At 48.5% G+C, this 21,497-nt stretch overlaps 1 protein-coding gene and 1 long non-coding RNA gene across 5 annotated transcripts in view; one reads left to right on the forward strand and one right to left on the reverse strand.

Moving 5' to 3' along the window:
- On the reverse strand, positions 1–21,467 carry ANP32A (acidic nuclear phosphoprotein 32 family member A). 2 transcript variants are annotated; one of them, XM_065642157.1, is made up of 8 exons: positions 10,445–10,601; positions 6,188–6,337; positions 5,914–6,036; positions 4,281–4,479; positions 3,976–4,074; positions 2,504–2,601; positions 1,566–1,626; positions 1–1,364 (listed from the first exon to the last, which is right to left on the reverse strand). In XM_065642157.1, exons 1-8 carry the CDS (start codon positions 10,445–10,447, stop codon positions 1,303–1,305), a joined length of 795 nt encoding a protein of 264 aa, XP_065498229.1. In that variant the 5' UTR covers positions 10,448–10,601; the 3' UTR covers positions 1–1,302. The 2 variants fall into 2 exon arrangements, with proteins under 2 accessions (XP_065498229.1, XP_065498228.1); XM_065642156.1 differs by lacking the exon at positions 10,445–10,601 and adding an exon at positions 21,069–21,467 and having other exon boundaries at positions 3–1,364.
- LOC135992768 (uncharacterized) overlaps positions 19,704–21,497 on the forward strand; it is a 29,156-nt gene continuing 27,362 nt past the window's right edge. For all 3 annotated transcript variants that reach the window (XR_010606765.1, XR_010606766.1, XR_010606767.1), the window contains exons 1-2: positions 19,704–19,956; positions 20,517–20,893. This is a non-coding gene — a long non-coding RNA (uncharacterized LOC135992768). The remainder of the gene's footprint in view (positions 19,957–20,516; positions 20,894–21,497) is intronic.

Consider the following 21,497-nt stretch of genomic DNA (forward strand, 5'->3'; position numbering starts at 1 on the left):
GGCTCTTCTGGGAAAAAAAAAACCAAAAACCAAAACCTGTTGCAAATGTATTTATACAGATGAAATATTGACTAGGAAATACAAGTCACTTCTAAAGCTATTTTAAAGAGGGATATGAAAGTAAAACTGTACATTCACTAGGTATTTTCAGTCATTTTACTGACTTCCACTAGGTAAGAAAATACAATTTTGTATTAGTATCTCGTGCTTGAGTGTATGAAAAGAAACCTCCTACCCTACATGCGGAACTGCCTCCTGTATTTAGGTTTGTAAAAATTTTCAAAGTATATAGCACAAGTGGAAGTAGTTTCTCATCACTTAAAATTGACTAGGTGTTATATATTACAGACCAAAATAGTACACACCTTATTTAAAAGGGTTGAAACATTTTTTTATTACAATTGTCAAATTCATTTCACTAGTAACTCAGGAATTAGGAACACTTTTTATATATATTTATATATATACTTAAATGCCTGCCATTTTCAGTGTATTGGCTATACCCTAGCCAAAAAAAAAAAAAAAAACCCACCCCAAAACAGGAAGGAAAACACACAACACACAGGGCAGGAAAGGGAGTGGGACTGCAAATTCACCCCACAAACCAGATCCAAAGGAACACCCCCAAAAAACCCCCCCAAAAAACCCAACAAAAACATTTGGTCACTATTTACAAAGAGCGAAAGAAAAGGTACCTAGAAAAGCAGGGAAAGCGCTGGCTGAAAATGGCAGTCATTCACGGACAGGTCTCCACGCCGCTCTCACCCTGGTGCTGCGGGGGGACGTGTGGCCGAAATTCGCAGCATCCCCCAAAAAAACGCTCCCAATGGATTTAGTGACTGGCAGCGGTGGAAAAATCCCAACAGCCAACGCAATTCAGCCGCCTCAGAACAGAGTACGTGTGTTTGGGGTTTCATCCACTGACCTTGAAACTGGTTTTTTTGTTTGTTTTTTTTTTTTTTTTTTTTTTAAAGATGTCAAACTATCCACTCCAATAATAAGAAACAAATTACCACTTGGTTTATACTTACTATTGCAGTTACAAGGACTAAGAGAGGAATAAAAAGAAAAAAAATCAAAATGAATAGGAGGAGGAGTGGCAGTAAAAATAGTATTTTATTCCCTTGCCCACCCAGTCTGCTTCTCCCTCTCGTTCCCACAGCAACATTACAATCAGAAAAGAAAAAAAAAAAAAAAAAAAGAAAAAAAAAAGAAAAAAAAAGGGCGGGGGTGTGGGGAGGGGAAATATGGGGTAAAAACAGTCAAATCACAATAGGAAATTTTCAAAATAGGTTATTCAGTTTAGTCATCTTCGTCCCCTTCGTCTTCAGGTTCTCGTTTTCTCTTCTGTCCCCGTTCTTCATCTAGAAAATAAAACACAACTTGAATTATACAACTGCTGAGAAGTTGAACAAGTTCAACAAGCTTCTGCTTTGGCAACTGGCTTGTTACCAAAGGAGCAGGAACACAAACACCAGCCTGCTTTCTACAAAATGGTATTTAACTTTTTTAAAAAATAAATTATTCTTATTTTATCTCTAGCAAAAACTGGATTACTGCCATACCGGGCTCTTCTTCATCTTCATCGTCATCTACCTCACCATCATTGTAGCCTTCTTCATCCTCCTGGATTAAAAAAGAAAAGGAAGAATTTAAGAAGTTGGTTTCAGTGCAGGACCTTTCACAATTTGGCAATATCCAATAGCATTTTAGAACAGAGAGAAAGTCCTTGAAGCATCCTAAACAAAAACCGAACACAAAGGCAAACACTTCCCACACACTTGTATAAATGCAGTGTTTTGCTGCAGTATAACTGGACTCTGGCCCAAGTTTTATTGCAGAAAATCAGAAGCGATCATAGCAGCCACTTCTAGATTTAAGTCTTCAATGAGAAAATAGTTTTATACTTCACGTTGATACGTAACTGAAAATTTTGTTATGATGTCCTGAGTTTAGTAAAGCTGGACGGCTGGTCAGCAGGAGACGGCACAAGTTCTGGGGGCAGAGTTAAAACACAACCAGACATCCCCAGAGCCTGAGGAGCTGCTGGTGCTGTTGAGAAGAGGCTGATCAACCATTCAGGAGTTACAATATCGATATGTGTCTGGCTCAGCACACCCCACACAGAGCTGGGCAGCACCACGAGGTTCAGTGTCCTCAGGAACCACAACATACGTGGGCCAGGGAAGAACCTTGTGAGAGCCCAGGGTCAGTAATTCACGTACCCCTCTCTCGTCTGTACCCCCAGCTCTTCTCAGGCCCCACACACCTGCTCTGCGGACGTTCCCGACAGTATTTTTGCTATGAGCCCAGTAAACAGGATAATTTCACATCACTGGTCACTAGATGGCAGCTGGCGCATACACAGGGATGCCTCAAAGCCTCCCCCACCTCAAAAACCAACCGCACGCTTCAAGTACGCTCCAATTTTTGGTCCATTTCTCACCCAACTGCTCCCGGTTAGAGCATGTTCACACCCATTATTAACTGCATAAATCCTTACCTCCTCTTCTCCACTCACATCCTCCTCTTCTCCTTCCTCCTCTTCCTCCTCGTCTTCTTCATCTTCTACTACCTGAGCATCGTCATCATACTCCTCTTCTATACAGACAAACAAGATTAACCACTCAGACATTGAAAGTTTACTGGTTTTTTATTGACACAGGGAGTGAACCGAAAGCTTCACTTAAGGGCAGGACAGAATTAAAGGCATCTCCGCAGCTGCCAGATGTGGTTCTGAGCCACTTTACCCTGGTGACAGGGCCGTGTGGCAGCTGCACCCAGGCTCTGAGGCGCTCTGGGGCTGCGGGGACCCAGCACTAAGTCATGGCAGCCTCGGGACTGCTTTAAATTCAGCTGCTCCACTTCCCACTACTAATATTCTATGATTCTCATACGTGTTTTTGAGCCCGTGGGACACTCGCAGGTCTTCATCTGCGAGTGACCATCTGCTCCCACCAGAACTTGGGCAGCAGAACTTTCCAACCCAACCGTGCACGGGGAACCCTCCCCAGGGGACACCCCTCGTCTTGATGCTGCCAGAGTAACCCCGAAGGGTCACACAATCCATCTTGGGGTCTGCAATCTCATTTCAAGAGGAAAGACATTCAATGCCACTAACCCAAGCAACAAACCAGATTTTTTTTTTCCCCCCATGCTGCAGGACTGGTATTATGGAGCTTTTTTCATGCATTTGAATGCAGGCTCGGACTCGCGCTCTGAAGCTGCCCCTGCGGAAGCTGCGTGCTCTGCCGGGCCCTACTGCGGCACTCGCCCCTCGCCAGCGCTCCGGGGAAAACTGCAAGTCCAGCTATTCTGCTTTCGCTGCGCAGCTGGGTTTGGAGAGTCCAGCGAATTCCCCAAACTCAGCCAGATCCTCGTCCAATGGAAATACTGATGCCAGGGGGGCAGAATGGCACCTACAGCACGGTGGGACCCACCATGTGTTCTCCTAACATTAAAAAGTTGCTGCTTCATTAGTGCCTCCCACAGAGCAGCTACAACCTCCTGCTAGTGCCTTAGCTTCCTAATTCCTTGACTCAGATACGTTTTTCTATGCCCAATCTGGTTCTCCACCCAACCTTTCTCTGCCAGGCTCTACAACTGCTCACCTTCCCCTGCTCACACGGTTCCTGGGAAACCGCAGTGTGTCCTTTCTCACCCATTTCTCCCTCGCGTCCTCCCCCCTGGGGTTTACTGTTCCCCAAACTCTTTCAGTGTCTTTCTGCTTGTCTTACTGCTCCTCCTGGCCCTTTTCTTCTACAGCCTTTCACTAGAGGTACAGCTGAAAAAGCAGCTCTCCCAGGCCCTGCCCGTCTCCTTTCAGAGGACACCGAGATCCTTCTGCTGCACGTCAGTGGGAAGGAGCTGCTGAGAACACCCTTCTCCTGCCAACACCCGAGCTGGAAGCAAAGTGTACCACACAGCACATCAGCCTTTCAACTAACGCACGCCAAGCTGCACAAATTCACGTACCATCTTCATCTTCCTCCTCGTCGTCTAAGCCCTCCACGTAGCCCTCGGCATCGGAGTCCGGCGCTTCTTTGTCGTCCCGATCTTTCACTAGAGATAAGACTGAGAAAGTAGCTCTTTCAGGCCCTGCCCATCTCCTTTCCCCTCGTTCCTTCAGAGCACACTGAGGTACTTCTCCTTTACATCAGCCAGGAAGGAGCTGCTGAGAACACCCTTCTCCTGCCAACAAGTCAGAGCTGGAAGCAAAATGTACTAGGCAGCATATCGATCTCTTAACTTACGTACACTAAGTAGCACAATTCACATACCATCTTCATCCTCCTCGTCGTCGTCTAAGCCCTCCACGTAGCCCTCGGCATCGGAGTCCGGTGCTTCTTTGTCGTCCCGATCATAGCCATCGAGGTATGTGAGTTGCGGGAGGAGCTTGAATACGTTTTCTCTATAATCGTTCAAGTTGGTTACCTCGCAATTGAAAAGATCTAGACTCTTCAGGTTTTCTAACTTTTTCTGCAAAGAAATAAAAGTCTCTGAAGTTCAGTGTCACGATAATTCTCTATCAAGCAGAGAATGCAACAGCAGCTGGAGTTACTGTGCTCAAGTGCTTCCCGTGGCAAAAGAAAGGGTTGTTCTGGTCTCTGCCTACTAAACTGGCACGGAACAGAAATCTGCAATGCTTGGCCACTGCTGCTTCGGCATCTGAGAGGGGAAAATCCTCTCTCTCAGATTCAGCATCTCCAAATAGAGGACTGAAGTTTGGAAAGAGGTAATATGCAAAATCACACATGCTGCTCAGAATAAAAAATAGTCCAGTCAGTTAGCCCAAAAGCACAAGGCAAGATATTGGAGCCAGCAGTCAGGTGTATTTAAACTACTCCTTTCCTTGGAAAAAGAAACAGACTATTCTCTGGACACAAGAATTTTGCTACAAGGTATTTTAAAAATTTTAAGGATTGTACCTTAGCCTTTGGAAAAAGGCTTAGAAATGCAACAGGAATTCGATTCCTGGTTTTAATATTTTTTTTTGGTAGTCTGCATTGCCCACAGCACTTCAAAGACACAAGGAGCTGAGGATTTGTATCAATACCTCCCTTCTGGAGTTCAGCATATAGAGCAACGGTGGCATCAAGAAAACAATGAGCCTGAAACCAGGAGCAGTTACAATCCTTTCTCTCAACTGTTTGCTCTGTGAGTTTAACTGCTCTGCTCTCCCCTTCTGCTGGGGGAAAGGAGAGCTGAGCTGGACCGGCTGAGAACTGCCCCAAGACATTTTAACAGCAAGTATTTGGGAAATAAGCAGGAGCCAAACCTCTTCATTTCTGGAGAGTAAAGGGCACACAAAGCAAGAACTAGAAAACAGCACAACCACAATTGCTTTCTGGAACCGCGACCTGGCAAACTTGATCTCGGCAATAAGCAGCACAAGGAGGGCAAGCAGGGGACGGAGAGCAGCAGGAAGGAGTCAGGACCTGGGCGAGGACATTAGGAAAAGGTTCTTCACCCAGAGGGTGCTGGACACTGGAACAGGCTCCCCAGGGAGCTGTCACGGCCCCAACCTGACAGCGTTCAAGAAGTGATTGGACAACACCCTCAGATACACGGTGTGACCTGTGGGGTTGTCCTGTGCAGGGACAGGAGTTGGACTCCATGATCCCTGTGGGTCCCTTCCAGCTCGGGACATTCTATGATTTTAGGGAATTGAATTTTTAGTTTTTCAGGGAAAACACAGCGAACTCAAGCAGTGTCTGGGATCCAGCCCAGGCTGTGGTGGAAGCCGCTAGAGGGAAGCAGCACCCAGGCTGGCGGGACAGCCCCGGGCCAGGCTGAGCCCGCAGCAACCTGCCCGTGGAGATAAGCTCCAGAAACGCCCCACTGCAAGCTGCTTCGGGCCTTCCAAGCCTGAAACACCTCCTCACAAAATGGGGTTTGGTTTCAGCAACTTACCAGAGGTTCTATTGTACCGAGATCTTTTATTTTGTTGCCGCTTAGATTTAGATGCGTGAGGTTCGGACACTTTTCTGCCAACACTTCCAGTCCTCCTGAGATTCTGTTGTCGCTTAGCTCGAGCTAAAAGGCACATAAACATCTTGAGTTTTTAGTGCAAACATGTACCACAAAGCAGTTTGGCCAGTTAAATGACGTTTTTATACAAACAGCCATTTTACACACGCGGTATACTGCAAAGAGGGAGGGATATGGCGTAGGACATTTTATTTACCTTCTTAAGTTTGTTTAACTTTGGTAAGTTTGCAACTGAGGTTAAGCCTACGTTGATTGTACTTAAGAATTCCAGCTCTTCAAACTCATCTGTGAGGCCTTCAATTTTGCCTTCGTATGACCTACAGTTGTCAAGAACAAGTTCTTTAACCTGGAAAGACAACAAAGCAAGACGTGCATAAGACGTTCTGCGTGGAAAACATAAAGATTTCACTTGCAAACAAAGGATGACACAGATCAGGCAAAAATGAAAGGGATTCCAGTAAAGTGGCAAGTATGCGAAAAGTTATTTTCAGCATCTGACCCTTGCTTTTGCTGGTGTGGTTAGCAGTGTTTCAGAAACACGGATATTTGGCTTTGCCTCAACTGCTCACCTGTGTGTTGTTCTATAAACAATGTAGACAGCTCGAAAACATTAATCCTGGCTTAATTGATTTGGTTGTTATAAGTAGCATGGTAAATGCAAGCAATAATCAGACTAAAAAAAACCCAGGAAAACAATCTATTTATTTTTAAACTAACCTACAACTTTGGCACTCCATACAACTTGTGTGCTATTACAATGTACCGTCAGTTGTTAAAACAGCTTCTCTCTGCATGCAAAAAATTATCGGAGCTTTTCAAGCGTGGAGAGATCACCATCTGCTCAGACACTCCTGAGACCTGCAAGAGGTTCTGGGGACCCTAAGCCAGGTTTTGGGGAGCGCTCGGCGCACCCCTTATCTCACTGGCCCCGCTGCAGCAGGGAGGCTGCAAGGGAGAGGTGGAGATAATGTCCCCATGTCCCCGAGCAGCACAGGACCCGCGGGACAGCCAGAGCTGGGCGGCCCCACCGCTGCGTACAACTCACACGCTGCAGGGTTTTGTTGGGTTTTATTTTTTTATTTTTAACTAGAGCACCGCTCTTTTTGCAGGTGCTATCTTCAACGGCCACAAACCAACAGCGTAGATGCAAAAGAGATGCTAAACGCACCCCACCCTGAACAAAACCGCTCCTTTTTACCCTAACGCCAGGTCGGCCTTGCAGGATTCCAGTCCCCGAGCAGCCAACACGGTTTTCTGGGGCTCCGGGGAAGCTCCGTCACCAAGGGCTGTCACCCCAAGGACGGGCCCACCCATTCGGGGAATATCCAGACATTTCTCACATCAACAGAGAATTCCTAGAGTTTACTTCTCTCCTATAAAACACCAGGAAACCCATCATTCCACGTGCACCGCAGGCCCCGTCCCGTGCCCGAGGTTCGTCTGTAGGTTTGGAAAAGGGGAGGGCGCTGCTTTACCCCGAGGATCAAACAAACCTGCAAGAGCGGTGTATGCAGGGACACGAAGCAACTCTTCCCTTCACACCAAGGACAGTTAATATGCAAATATTTAATTTTCTTAATTTTTTATTACTGTAATCCCGCAGCACAGAGAAGCAGCCTATGTAGTTTTATAGCTCCAAACAACATCCCTAGATTTCTAATTAAATCCCAGGCACTGAAGTCAATAGGGAAGTCAGCCCAAAGCAACACGAGAGCACAAGTGATTCATTGAGAGTAGGAGGATCAGCGTTAGACAGGAAATACATTTTCCAAGACCCTACAATTTTCCTAGAAGAATTATGATAGGGAATGACTACCCAAAAGTCTCCCAGAAGAATTTTAGGCTGGTTAGAAAACAAAGATCCAAGTCCTGATCCCACATATATCTGCTCCACTGGAGGGAAACAAAACCCCCAAAACGAACTACAAAAAAAACCCTCTTTGCTTTGAAATTTGGACAGCAGGAAAGCCATTTTAAAGGCAAACATGCGTATCTTCTTACTGTAACAGTATTTAAGTATCGCGAACCTCCAGTGAGATAAATTTGGGGACAGAGTTTTCTCAGTCATCTGCTTCATGCACACATGGAGTGCCCGCCAAAAAAAAAAAAAAGGAAAAAAAAAGTAAAATAAAGAAGCTCCACCCCAAATCCAGAGCACAGAGGCTCCGCTGCCCGTTTGTCTCCTCACCCAGCAGCACCAGAGGCCCCTGCCCGCCCCGTTATCACCCGGGCCAGGGCACAGCACCCACCGACGGACACGTTTTGGGGGCTGGACGGCAAACGAGAGCCCGTGGTGGTGCACGGCTGGACAGCCCCGACGCCTTTCCTTGCCTTATCCTCTTTGCAAAGGAAGTTTGCAAGAGCAGGCGTGGGAAGACGAAGCAGCGAGGCAGGAGGGAAATGCTCACAGCAGCCAGCGCAGTTTAGGGTCAGTTTTAGCTCTGAGTTACGCAGGAGACCGACGGCACGGAGCTAAGCTGCACCTAAACCCCACACGGAGGAAGAACCGGCATCTGCCCTCACCCGGGAGCTGGGACATCCAGCCCTGCATCCTCCCTAGGATGGAGAAGAGGCAAATGGGAAACCAGACAAAGCTTCCCCAGGGGTGGAAAAGAGATTTGAGGGGGAGCTGGAAATAGCCATGGATGCAGAAAAAAAACACCAAAAAAATACAGTGCCAGAAGACTTTTAGTTTGCTCTTTTTAGCGCAAGACTGCTGCTTCCTCTTCACCTTTCAGAAAACTTTGACACAGAACTGCAATCCCCTCCTTTGCCGAGCCCAGTACCAAGATACCAGGCAGAGGTACAGTCAAACCAGCTCTAACGGGAAGCTCTCACAGAGTAAAACCGGTCAGGTTTGCAAGGGGTGGAAAGCTTGGTGGAATCCATGGGCTCATCTAGGAAGCGGCAAGAAACAGGCTCCGAATGCTCCGCAAGAACAACCGCAGCAGCGTCGTCGCAATGATGTGGTCAGAGTGACAGTAACACGCTGAGTCGCTTCTGAAAGAGCCTGACTCCACAACATAAAATTCGAGTCAGAATTAAGATGGTTTTATGTTCGAAGAGATTTAAGAATCCTTTAGAAAACACACGTGTATAAAAGGAGGATGAACTGGCCTCACGGGGCTTCTCCCAACTCTGCTGCCACGTGCATACTCGCTGCACTGTACCAGATTCTCTTATATATACTACAAGCAATAAAAACTACCACCAATAAATATTAAAATTACTCACAGCTATTTGCCCGTAGTCCCTCATCCTGCAGTGCTGAGCACCCCACTCTCACTCGCCATCTCCTCCCCAAAAACGCACTGTTGTGCTTCAGCGGCCGCGCTGTCCCCCCGGGGAGGCCATCGCCCCCCAGCCCCGCTGGGGGATTCACGGAGCGCTTTTCCAGGGTCTCTCCTCAGCCCTCAGCCCCGTGTGGTCCAGGCGCGTTCCAGCCCCGACGGGCTGTGACCACGCGGCCGTGTCCGTACGCAGCGGGGGAGAAACGGGAAGGTGATCGCAGTAAAGCCGCATTCCATCTAAACCAGCTCACTACCACAAAAGTATGACAGGAGGGCTAAAAAGCGACTCCTCGTTTTTTTCAGAAGTCTTTGTAATCTTAAAGGAAAATTCCAGCTCCTGAATCACTCTCCAAACATCTACTGAACTTCCCTGAGAAGGCACAGTAAGATACAGCTTTTACATTTCTTTCCTCAGATTCTGTCACCGAAACACAGAATAAACATTTTCCGGATGGAAGCAGGCCCGGTGAACACGCTTTCCGAGTCTTGTCATGTATTAATACCTGAAGGAGACAAGTGGGTCTCAGCTGGTCTGAACCCACTTAGTTGTATCGCGGTCTCCAGAATATCACAGACATGGAGAGGAACCGCCAGAATTCGGGAGGGTGATCTGTTTGGAGAGATAGGCTACGGGAATAAGTGTCCTCAGCTAATTTGTGTTTAGCTGCACCAAAGACAGGAAGATCCAACTTGCAGAAGTTTACAGGGTCAACCTTATCGCTGTCTACGCCACAACACGTAAGCAAATCAAAGCACTAATTGGAGCAAGTACTAGTACAAGTAAGGACGAGCACAAGACAAACCACATAAGCCGTACTTATCTTTCTTCCCCCTCCCAAAAATACTGCTCCATGGCAAGAAAGAGCGGCCCAGCAACATGCCGTCGGTAACCAACCACCCCAGATAACACCGCAACCCTTACCCGGCAGCCGGGAAGGCACCCGCAGGTCAATGTCAAGCAGACACCCTCAGGAGCAGCTGGCGAGGTTGGTTCCTGCGGTGCACAACCACATCTCCGACAGCATTTACGATAAAGTACCACCAGTGCTTGGCCTGGGATGCTACAGATTGTACAGCTCCAACCGCCCCGCGTTCCTTGCCCAGCCCGATGTCCTGCCCTGTCCCCAGGGCTCTCCTGTCCCTGTCCCCCATCCGGCAGGTACCATCTCCTCGAGCGGGTGCCCCTGGGTGTCCCCGCGATCCTGTGCCAGCCTCACACTGTGGTTTGCTGCTCTCAGCCCTTAGTTTTCAGCAGCCAAATTGAAGCAAGTAGACTGCTGCTTCTCCAACAAACTCTCCAGCCCACACACCTCGGACCTGCTCTCCCTGGTCATCTGAGTTTCTATTTCTGATGGTCCCAGACGCTTTCAGCACATGACATCATGTCTCTGTTAATTGTGCATGACAGCATCCCCCATACCTCCTCATGACATCACACTCTGCGTTACTGCCTGCTTGATAACCAGGGGCTGTTATCTGTTTCCTAATACAGTTAATGCATTACGCTGAGCTCCCGAATGCATATATGGTGTCCTTAAAATAGCCACGGGGTGCACTGTGGGACTCCGACCAACTCCTGGGGTAAGTACAGGCAACCACGTGTGAGCAGCCACTAGATTTCATGGGAGTCACCACAAGTGACATCTAGAAAGAAATTGTTGCCCCTGAGGGTGGTGAGAGCCTGGCCCAGGTTCCCAGAGAGGTGGTGGCTGAACCATCCCTGGAGACATCCCAGGCCAGGCTGGACGGGGCTCTGAGCAACCTGAGCTGGTGCAGATGTCCCTGCTCATGGCAGGGGGGCACTGGGGGGGCTGGGAAGGTCCCTTCAACACAAACCATCCTGTGATTCTATGACATCTGGGACTCACTGTGCACAGTACCCATCAGACCTTCCTCTGCCTCTCCATGAGGGCCCATGCTCTCCAGTTATCAACACATGCACGATCAATAGAATATAATTATACAAAGATAACTACTAAGCCGCACACATTATCACCTTAACCTTTAATCTACATTTTCATTGTAACATGTAAAAAGGCAAAGTCTCTTACTTCACAAAGACTACAACCCCCAGGAAGGGAAACCCGTGAACTTGGGACCGAGTTCCCAAACCCCGCTCTGTAATTGACGGCTTAACAAGGTGACAGAAGGACACAGCTGTGAACATCACTTTTAAAAGATAAAAGGCAAAATTTACAAGTACAAATACCATTCTGCTGGCTTTACAAGCAGGAACAGCAAAGGCTGTAACATCTCATTTTCAGCACAATGGACCAGATGCTTTTGAAGTGTATGTTGCATATGGTACCCCAAGGACAGGAACATCCCACCATGTGGCATTTTCATGGAAAAAAGCAGGTAAAGACAAGGGTGTTAACTCTTGTCTTGCACTGCTCCCAACAGGATGATCCAGGGGAGCACTGAGAGAAGTCCTTCATACCCCTGAACCCAATGGAAATTTCATTTGTAGGAGGGCAGAGCTGTGGAAAGAAGGGAGGGCAGAGCAAGGGAAGCCTGTTGTGGCAAGTGGAAACAAGTCCAAATTCCTTTTGAAAGCAGAGGCAGCTTGATTCTCTCCCAGATGCATCAACATTTCTTCGAGACACTTGGGGTTGTGTCTTTGGGGGGTTTTTTGGTCTCAAAAGCCTGTGCGGTCCATGCCAAGCCCTGCATCGCCCTGTGGTACAGACTGACCATTGCTGCCAAGGGCTGGGTCCTTCTGGTCCCAGGCTGGGTTCTAGATCTGTACTCACGCAGATTTGGGGATCCTCGACCAGAAATGAATCTCCTTGGGTTTCTATTCCACTTGATTTGTGCAGCAAAGTTTAAGAGAAGCCAGCCCTCCGCAGTCGCGACGTTCCCATTTGTTGGGGAAGGCATGGGTTTGACAAGGCTCAAGATAATGCCCGAGCCTTGCAGCAGCCCATCGTTCAAGCCTAGCTCCACAACAGTGGGAAGGATACGATGTCCTCCATGCTCAATTTTACAAGCTTCCCCCAAGGTACTACTGGAATGAGTGAAATGTTACATAATCTCCATTCCGGATATTATCTAGAACATGACCAGGCCAAAAAATGCTTCAACAAGTGGCGTACTTAATCCCTTGGGCTAATGAAGCTGGTCTGAAGGCTCAAAGACATGATGCAACGTCTGCTCGAAGGTGGTCACCAAAATGTAACCAACCTAAAGAACCGAACTTTTTTTTTTTTAAATGAAGACAGCACCGCATGCCATTTGCCACCTGCATTCAAGGCAGATCACAGAACAGAATCAGAGAATCATTTTGGTTGGAAAAGACCTTTAAGATCATTGAGTCCAACCATAAACCTAACACCAAGATCTTCAGTTTCATTAGGGCACCCTAAAGCAAAGTTCAATTCCTGGTGGAAAATGCGAGACAGAGGAGCACAGAATGATCTCGAGCCCAAATCTGAGCAGCTACTGGGCTGCTGTATGTCAATTAAGACAAACCTCAAGAGCTCTTCAGCCTTTCCAGAGCACGGCTGGCAGGCAGGGGCTGTGGTTTGGTCCCACGAGGGATTCCCCTTCCACGGAGCAACTCTCAGCTGCTCCTTCTGGGCATTGCCTGGTGGAGATGCTCTGGGTTGAGGATCTAGCCACAAACAGAATTAAATTTAACGGGAAAGGGAAAATTCCCATAGCGTTGACAACTGCTTCCTCCCCCCAGATACACAAGTCAAAAGCAAACCAGAATAAAGTTCACAGACACCAACCGCTGGTGGCAGCAGCAAAGCTTTTTTCCTTGTCAAACCAATACATGATTTTGGATTTTGATGTATCCCTTCAAGGCTTTATTACGCATATCGGAAACGACATAAATAGACTTAACTCGCAACACGTCTTAAATTAGTTAGCCAATGACAGCTTACCTTGCATGGCTCTGGTTGTTACTGTATTGGGCAAAGAACCTGCAAATATGGACAAGATACCTCGCAGCCAGAGCCCCCGAGAATTGTGACAGTGACTGACGACTGCGAAGGGACTGGGTGGGATGAATGTGTGTACCTTGTAATTCTGAGCACTGCTCTGTTACCACCGCTACGGACATGGGGCACAAGTGCAAAGCCTCGCTGCAGCTGAAGGCACCTGTCAGGACTTCAAAATGGTTCAGGCTCAGGTTTACAGGATTTCCTCCAGGTTCAAGTTCACAGGATTTCCCCCAAGCTCGCTCCCCACAGCCAAAGGTTCCCTTCCACCAGCACTCTGCAACCGGCCCCTTCAGGCCCTAGGAATTCACAACTGCTGAACAAAACAGCATCTAGTGCAGCCCAGTTCATCAGCAACCTGCTCCACTTTGACCTCTTTTGCCTATTTTATACCCATTCAACCGAGCTAGAACTCCAAATTCTTGCAATGAGGTCATGTGAAACTACTGCTGGACCTCAGAATTCAGCTATGGTTTCTCCAAATGACGCAAACCCATCGAACTTTCATATTGGAATTCCTCTTCTGCGTCTCTTTCTCAGAAACTCCCACCGATACTTTTGAATGCTTCAGCAGAGGGTTTTAGAAGCCCCAAATTGAGCGTCCAGCATCACTCGATACAGTTTTGGTGCCTCTCACGTTTCTCCCTACAAGCACCAAGGCACATGGACGAGCAGCGACCCCAATGCTGCTCTGAACTATAACATCGTGGTTCTCACACAGGTTTACTCCGCATTTGTAAGCTACACCCTAGCAAGCGCTTGGTATGTAATTCAGTTGATCCAACTATCACGTGATGAAGAAATTCAGATTTACTCCAGAGGAGGGTGCGACCAAGGAACTGCACGAAAACATTTGCTGAGGGACCAAGAACGACGCGGTGACAACACGGACATCTCTGTGGACACGTGTCGCAGCTTGTTAAGTCGCTGTCCCCAAGTTCAAAGTGATGCAGTAAAACAGCAGTTTAAAGCCACCTTTTCAACTCCCCTAAGCTGGGCTCTGTTTACAGTAACTCCCACAAGGATGAGCACAATTAGTGTCCTTCGTTTTCCTGCGTCACCCCTACCCCGGCAAAGGGATAAGAGCAGGGGAGGATAGACGGGAAAATTTTCCTATTTTGTTTATCTGCTTGCTGTTGTGGGGATTTTTAAATCAAAGCTGCTCTGTATTCAGAGACAGCTAAAGGCTGCTCACACAGCTCAGAAAAAATGCGGCTCAACAGCAATAAATTTATTTTAACCTTTAATATTTTACATAGCATAGCTATACCCTGAGAGCAATGCATATGGCTCCAACAAATTTTACGTCCCTTTGCTCTGTTCTGAGAGAAACCAAACGTCCAAGCAAAATGCAGAAGCAGCAGAAGGGTGAAGAGTCTTGGCAACTCTATGTCTTACACTCATATCTAATTACAAGGCATCTCCAGTACTAAAAAACTTCCAGAAAGAATAATCTACCATTTTCTTTCTCAAAAAAACCAGCCCCCAACCAAGGAAGCCCATGAGTCACATAAATACACTCACACATTGACAAAGGTCAGTATAGCCATATGCATAAGCAACACGCTAATTAACCAATCCAGAACACACCCCAGTGACATGGAAAGCTGTTTCATTCAAAAGCACGTCGCTTCTTTTCATTTCTGTTCCTACTGCGAGCAGCGTAACTCTGTAAAAAACTCCAAATGTTTCTGTACACAGATTGTTTCCAGTAACTAAGTGGTTAAACTCCTTGACCTTTGCATTAAATGCAGTTTAGTATCCACAATAATGTCGCTTGCTTTTCTCTTCTCTACAGATGGAACCAGTGACCCGCAGAGTGCTCTGTGCCTGCTGCCGTGGGGGACCCTGCACGCTGGGACTTTGCTCTGTGCCTCAGTTTCTCTCTGTTTGATAAACCGAATGCCTGACACCACATCCAAAGTGCTTTTCATTCACTGCAAGCTATTACTGAATAAAACAGAAGCAGAAGATTTGCATTGCACCTTTAATTTGAAAATTCTTCAGCGAGAAAATTTAAGCGTTTTCAAGCCGAACCACGTAGTTTGTTCAGATGCACATACTTTGATTTGCCCTCAGCGAAGGGCTGATGTAGAGACCCACGTAAAAAAGAAACACTGCATTGAAATTAAGACTAATTTTAAGAGCTGCATATTTAATACAAAAAGTAGTCTCTGAAGATGCCGGCTGCTACAGAACACACTGGCAAATCACACTTCCAAAAGGTAAGCTTTTCCCAGCCTTTTTTATGGCTCTGAAGGGAAAGTGTTCAACAGACCAAGTCACTGGACAAGTGAGTGCTCTGATAGAGAGCACAACTTTTACACAGTGGAGTAAAGGCAAACGACCCAGGCTTTTTTTTTTCCTCTGGAAACATTTCAAAGGTTGTACTTACATACCCAAGGGCTTCAGGACTGATTTTAGCAACCTAGTCAGAAAACACAGACTACATATTTACTAGTGATTTTGTCTGAAGGAGAGAGCAAGAGAGGAGACAGGGAAAAATTATAGACAGAACAAGTCTGGTAGTGTCACAGAAATAGCCGAGAAGTGCCCGTCACTCGAAGCACAACAAACCCATCGCTGCTCTGTCCCCACCTGAGACTCGGCCCTCGCTGCAGACACAGGGTTTGGTTCAGGGAGCTCAGCACTTTGTCAGCCAACGGTGGGGACAAGGACAGGGACGTGGGGACAAGGACAGGGACGTCCCTTTGTCCTGCCCTGCTCCCCCCAGCACGGCGCTGGGATCCCAGAGGCGCCTGGGATCCTGGTCTGCAAACCACAACCCCTCCCATAACCCTCCCTTACTTTTAATACATTCCACAAAGATTCAAGACATCGCACTTAGGCATGTCTCATAGGTCTGGTTTTTCATTTTCAGGCTTCTCCAACTTACCAATACCTGTACCCTTACAGCAGGAGGACGGGGCGGGGGGGGGGGAGTCATCCACAGAATACACGAAATGGGAAGAATCAGTCAACATCAGCCTCAGGGGATGTAAACATCAAAGAAAACAGCCACGGGTACTTGTGCCACCATTCAATGTACATTTAAAGAGGCACCACTTTTTTTTTTTTAATGCAGATAAAGATAAATCATTTAAAAAGCCCTAAATCCCTGCACGCGATTAATAGTATCTTGAAACGTTCAGAGTTTCTGGTGTACATTTCCAACAGAACAGCAGAAAAGTATATTCTATTTATTGATACACAACATACAAATCCTGCTGCAAGAATGCATTATAACAGCTATGCTTAATCCTGGAAGGTTTGCACTAAGCAGCTTTATTTTTTTTTGCCTTGTTTCAACAACCTGTTTCATTTGGTGGGCAGGACAAGAACCCTCGCTTCTTCAGGAGATGCATTTCTTGCTGGACTACAACACATCAACTAAACCCCAGCATTTTTATCAAGCCAGTAGTGGGACACACACCTGAATCATACAGGAGAATTTGTAACTGTGACTGCGCTTTATGTATTGCTGGTCAAAAAGGAATTCTTGAGAGTTGAGGGTTAAAAAAAAATAATACAAAGTATGGCTGGTACTTTCTGGCAGCACCACAGAGAAATGGGAAAATTAGCAACCAGTTTTAGATCCATATACTGGTGTTTTTCAATTCTACGTTCATTGCTCCTTTCACATGCTTAAAACTTGGCCCAGGTTAAGAGAATTTGCCAAATATTCCCCTGGTCAGCCATGAAACGAGCCTAAATTTCAAAGAGGACAGCCCTCACATCGCATCCCTGTCCCATTTTGAGCTCGTTCAGCCTGGGGAAAAATACAAAACTATGTATCTGCACCCATGCACAAGACTAAAGTATTTTATTAAATGCAGGTCTTTAAGTGATGCATATCACTTTAAACTCTTTACTGTTATTGCAAGTATCACAACAAGGAACTAGCTGGGTGAGAAGAGCCTTTTTATTTATATTCTTTATTTGCAAGAACACTTTGTATAGACGCTTGCACCGAATCTCCGGTGTTAAAATCTACAGAAAACCAGACAGAAATCAGACTGCCAAGTAAGTTTTAAAGTGCAACACAGAAGAACTGTAAGAAATACCTGGTGCTACAGTCAGTATTTTACCACTGTCCCAATTTTGAGCTGCTAAAGCACTAAATCCTCAGGCTAAATGAACTGGCGTGGTAGCGCTAAACCAGGGAAGACGAGTTTTGTGCGTAATTTCAAAAACCTACCTGTGCGTCCCAGGGCTGAGAAGAGCCTTAGCACGGAGCTTGTTTCACAGTCTTTGTGTTTTACTAATGAGTTTACGATGGGAATTAAACAAGAACACTCACAAACGTGCCCAGGCGAGGTCAGTACTTACACCGCTACCAGGTGATGGCTGTGGGGGAAACCCACGTAAAATAATTGTACTTGCCCAATTTCGAGCATGAAGTTAACTATAATCGAAAACCACGTTGATAAGATAAGCAAAGCGACAAAAGCTACAGCAAGTGCACTATCGCAAGTGACCGTTTAAAAAAAAGTTGAAATATCTGGGCAGAAAGTGGATGCACATGCTCCACTCTGGCTGTACAACACAAAAAAACCCATAAAAAATTAAAGCGCCAAAACCCTAGACCTCACAGCAACACTGAATTATATAAAAACAGAGGGAGAATTAAAAAAACAACTAAAAGAGGCTGAGGAAGAAAAGGAAGAAACAGCTGCTATAAAACCCACTTCAAGACATTTATATTATGTTTTATTAGCCAAGATATAAATATGATTTAAGGGCTGGCAGTAGCTCACTCAGCTGCGCAGCAGCACCGTATTCTACACAAGAACTGTATTGGCCAGATCGAACTATAAAATATTAATATAGGCACAGAAAGAACCACAGCACCTTATCAACATCCTCTTATCTTTGATTCACAAAAAGTTTTGATCCTGCATGCTCTGATAACAGGATATATTAAGATGTACCACAAAACTTAAGCACATTTGGGTAGAAGCTTCAAAACAAGTACATTCACTGTTATTTTCACCAAGATTTATTTACATTACGCTTGAAAGTTTGGAAATAATGATTCCCCACAGAAGGGGAAATACTGCCTGTAAGAGACTAATGAAAACAATTTACAGAACCATCCTGTTCATACCCAAACACTTACTAAAATCCATAAATAAATGACACTGGCATTGGAATAAGTTCTAAACCCCAGTTCCAAGTATTTTAGCTAACGTACTAGCTGGACTTAGCCGAACTTTATTTTAATAGGTATTTTAGAGCAAAAGACTTCAAACTGCACGCTTGACTCTCCACCACACAAACACCCGTGCTCACATCTGTTAGTCAACAGCTTTACAAAGCGGAGTCTAAACCCAACACCACTCCCCAATGGCTTCTCTCTCCCATTTCATATGAAATCGGGAAGATTTGGCTTTACAGCCGAGGGGTCACGTCTGCTACCTTGGCAGGACCGACACACAGAACCCATCGATGCAGTTAAAGGCTAGCAGGTCAAAAGAAAAAGTGACAGGTTAAATAAGCCTTATTTACAACTAACTACTGCATGTTACTGAGTTACACTGAACCCCCACTGGATCGGAGGTTTCTCAACTTTGGCGTAAGCCAGAACTGAGCAAAACCTGATCAAAATCCAAGCGTAGAGGGAAAAAAAAAGTCCAGTTTATACCTAATACACTTCGGATCAAGTCTTTAAACCGCAGGTCTGCGTTTAAAACGGTGAATAAGCCTCCAGCAGTAGGAGTGATGGATTAATCAGCCAGAACTAAGAGGAAAAAAAAAAAAAAGAAGCCCAAAAGCAGAGACCAACGCTCGACAGGGCCCTGCCCAGGGGGAAGGCCCCGGCCCCGCTCCCGCCCGGGCGGGGCTGCAGGTCGGCCCGGTGGGGCCCGCTCCCCGCGGCAGGCCGGCGCGGGAAGGCGGCCTGTCCCCCGATCCCCCCCCACCGCGAGATCCAGTAAAAAATAATAAAGGGGGTGGGGGAGCGGCGGCTTTTTACCCTCCTGGCTCGTCCCGCTGCGGTCGTCACGAGCCTCCTCCCGCCCCGCGTTCGGCGACGGCGGCGACAAAATGGCAGCCCCGGCGGCTGGCAGTCATGTCGGAGAGGGCGCCCCTCCGCCCGGCCCCGCCGCCGCAGTCGCGGCGCCGGCAGGAACGGCCCCTCCGCCAACGCCTCATGTCGCACTTCCACACACCGCTGCTACCCCCCGCCGGCCTGCCCCACCGCGGGGAGAGCCGGGCCGGGGGGCTCCCCGCGCATCGCGGCGGGCAGGGCCGCCGCCCGCGGCCGCTCGTTCCCTCCGCCGCAGCTGAGGAGGAGGAGGAGGAGGAGAGGAAGGAGCGGGGAGGGGGGAGAGGAAGAAAAAAAACATGGCGCCGCGTCCTACTTGTGGCGTGGCGCTGGCAACGCGGGGCCGGGAGCGGCTCGGCGGGGCGGGGGGGGCGCTCGCCGACCGGCCCCGCTCGCCTCATTGTGCCCCCCGCGCCCGAACAATGAGCTCCCGCGGGCCGCGCAGCGCCGGGCCGGGCCTCGCCGCCCGCCGGGGACGGCGGCGTGTGCCGCGGCGGTGGCGGGAGCCCTCCTCCTTCCCCCCCCCTCCATCCTTCTCCTCCTCCTCGCCCAGGAGTTTTTAAACTTTAAAGAGCAGGTTCCATCGACCTGCCCCGCCTTTGTCCCTCGGACACCGCGCTCCGCCACCGAAAAGCCGCGGGGCCGCGTCGCCTCCGCCCTCTCCCCGGCGCCCCCCGGAGAGGTACGTTCCCCCTTCCTCCCCTTGCGCGGCGGGGCCGGGGCACACCTCGCCCTGCCCGGCCATTATGCAAGGGCCTGGCGGGGCGGGGAGGGGAGGAGAGGAGGGGGCTTCCCCGCGCTGCCTTCCGCCTCCCCGCGCCCCGAGTTCGCGCCCCGCCTGGCTCCGGGCACCCCCCGCCACCCACTCATTTTTGGGGTGGCTTTTTTTTTTTTTCTCCCCCTTCCCCTTTCCCCCTCCCCCCCCCTTCCCCGCCTTTTTTTTTTTTTTTTTTTTTTTGTCCTGACAAAGTTTTTCTCTCTCTCGTTTATTCTGCGAGACGCGGAACAACAACCTGAAGTCCGGCCCCGGGGAAAGGCGCGGGGAGGGGGGTGGGGGGGACAGAAAAACACGCACACGCACACATCCAGCCTTTTTGTGCGTGTGTGGGGATGGAGGGGGTGGAGAGTGCGTTTTATTCCTTGCAATATTTTTTTTATTCAACGCTCGCGCTACCGGCGGCGATACCCGATCGCCAAAAACGCTAAGCATTGGTTTAAAATTCTTTTCTTTTATCTTCTCAGCATCTGGAGAGAGGGAGAGAGAGAGAAAGGGCGCGTTCATGAGGACTACAAAGTTACAAATATGGCTCCCCAGTCTCTCTTGCCTGATCACTGCAAAGAAATGAAGACGCACTTTAAACTAAACCATTCGCAACTCACTCGCAGTCCCTGTCTGCCTCTCCCTGCCCAGCACCCAGTACAAATATTTGCGAACTAAACACGCCGAGAGAGGAGCAGCAACTTATTTTTTTTTTTATTTAATGCACGGCGAGCACCCTCCAAGGCATCGCACACCGGCAGAGTCAGGAGCAGCCTCTAGTTTGCCCCTAGACCACAACGCGTGCGCCTCCGGGCACCCCCAAATCGGGGGGCCCCTCCGCACACACACACACACACAGGTAGGCACCTCAAGGGCAGCAGCAGCGGCCCCGCCGCCCCCCCGTCTCCGCCGCTGCCCCCTCCCCGAGCGCCGCGGGGTTGGGATGCACCCCCCCCCAAAAAAAAAAAAAAAAAAAAAGTGGGTTGGATTTTTATTATCGTTATTATTATTAATTTTTTTTTTGCATTGCTTACATCTGAGGGCGTCCTGTTCCGCAGCTCTAAGTGGATCCTTTTCTTCATGTCCATGTCCGTGGCTGGCGGGAGTCGCTCGCTGTCCCCGGCTCCGCTCGTGCAGTGACACCGATGTGGACCCCCCCAAAGCCAGCGCGGGCAGGGACTTTGAGGGCTCAACCAGCTCCGCTCGGAATCCCGAGCCCCAGCACCGCGGCGAACACTAACCTGATAACTGCGGAGGCGGGCGCTCCCGGGGGCTCCGGCCTGATTGACGTCCGTCCCGACCAACCGCGACGCCGCAACGCGAGGCCGGAGCCAATGGGGCGGGCAAGGGGAGGTGGAAGCCAATGGGGGAGCGGCGAAGCCGGCCAGGGGGACAGCCCGGCTGGGAGCGGAGGATCATTCCGTGCTGGTGGCTGATGGGGAAGGAGCGGCGGCGGCTCCGCC

The sequence above is a fragment of the Caloenas nicobarica genome, chromosome 10, assembly GCF_036013445.1.
Source record: "Caloenas nicobarica isolate bCalNic1 chromosome 10, bCalNic1.hap1, whole genome shotgun sequence".
NCBI classification, from domain to species: domain Eukaryota; kingdom Metazoa; phylum Chordata; class Aves; order Columbiformes; family Columbidae; genus Caloenas; species Caloenas nicobarica.

Excerpts from the sequence above, each read along its gene's own strand:
- ANP32A (XM_065642156.1), bottom strand. The coding sequence starts at position 21,122 with ATGGACATGAAGAAAAGGATCCACTTAGAGCTGCGGAACAGGACGCCC. Across the intron at positions 4,480-5,913 it reads TCGGTACAATAGAACCTCTG|AAAAAGTTAGAAAACCTGAA; the intron begins GTAAGTTGCTGA and ends ATTTCTTTGCAG. Across the intron at positions 1,365-1,565 it reads TGAAGATGAAGAAGAGCCCG|ATGAAGAACGGGGACAGAAG; the intron begins GTATGGCAGTAA and ends TTTATTTTCTAG.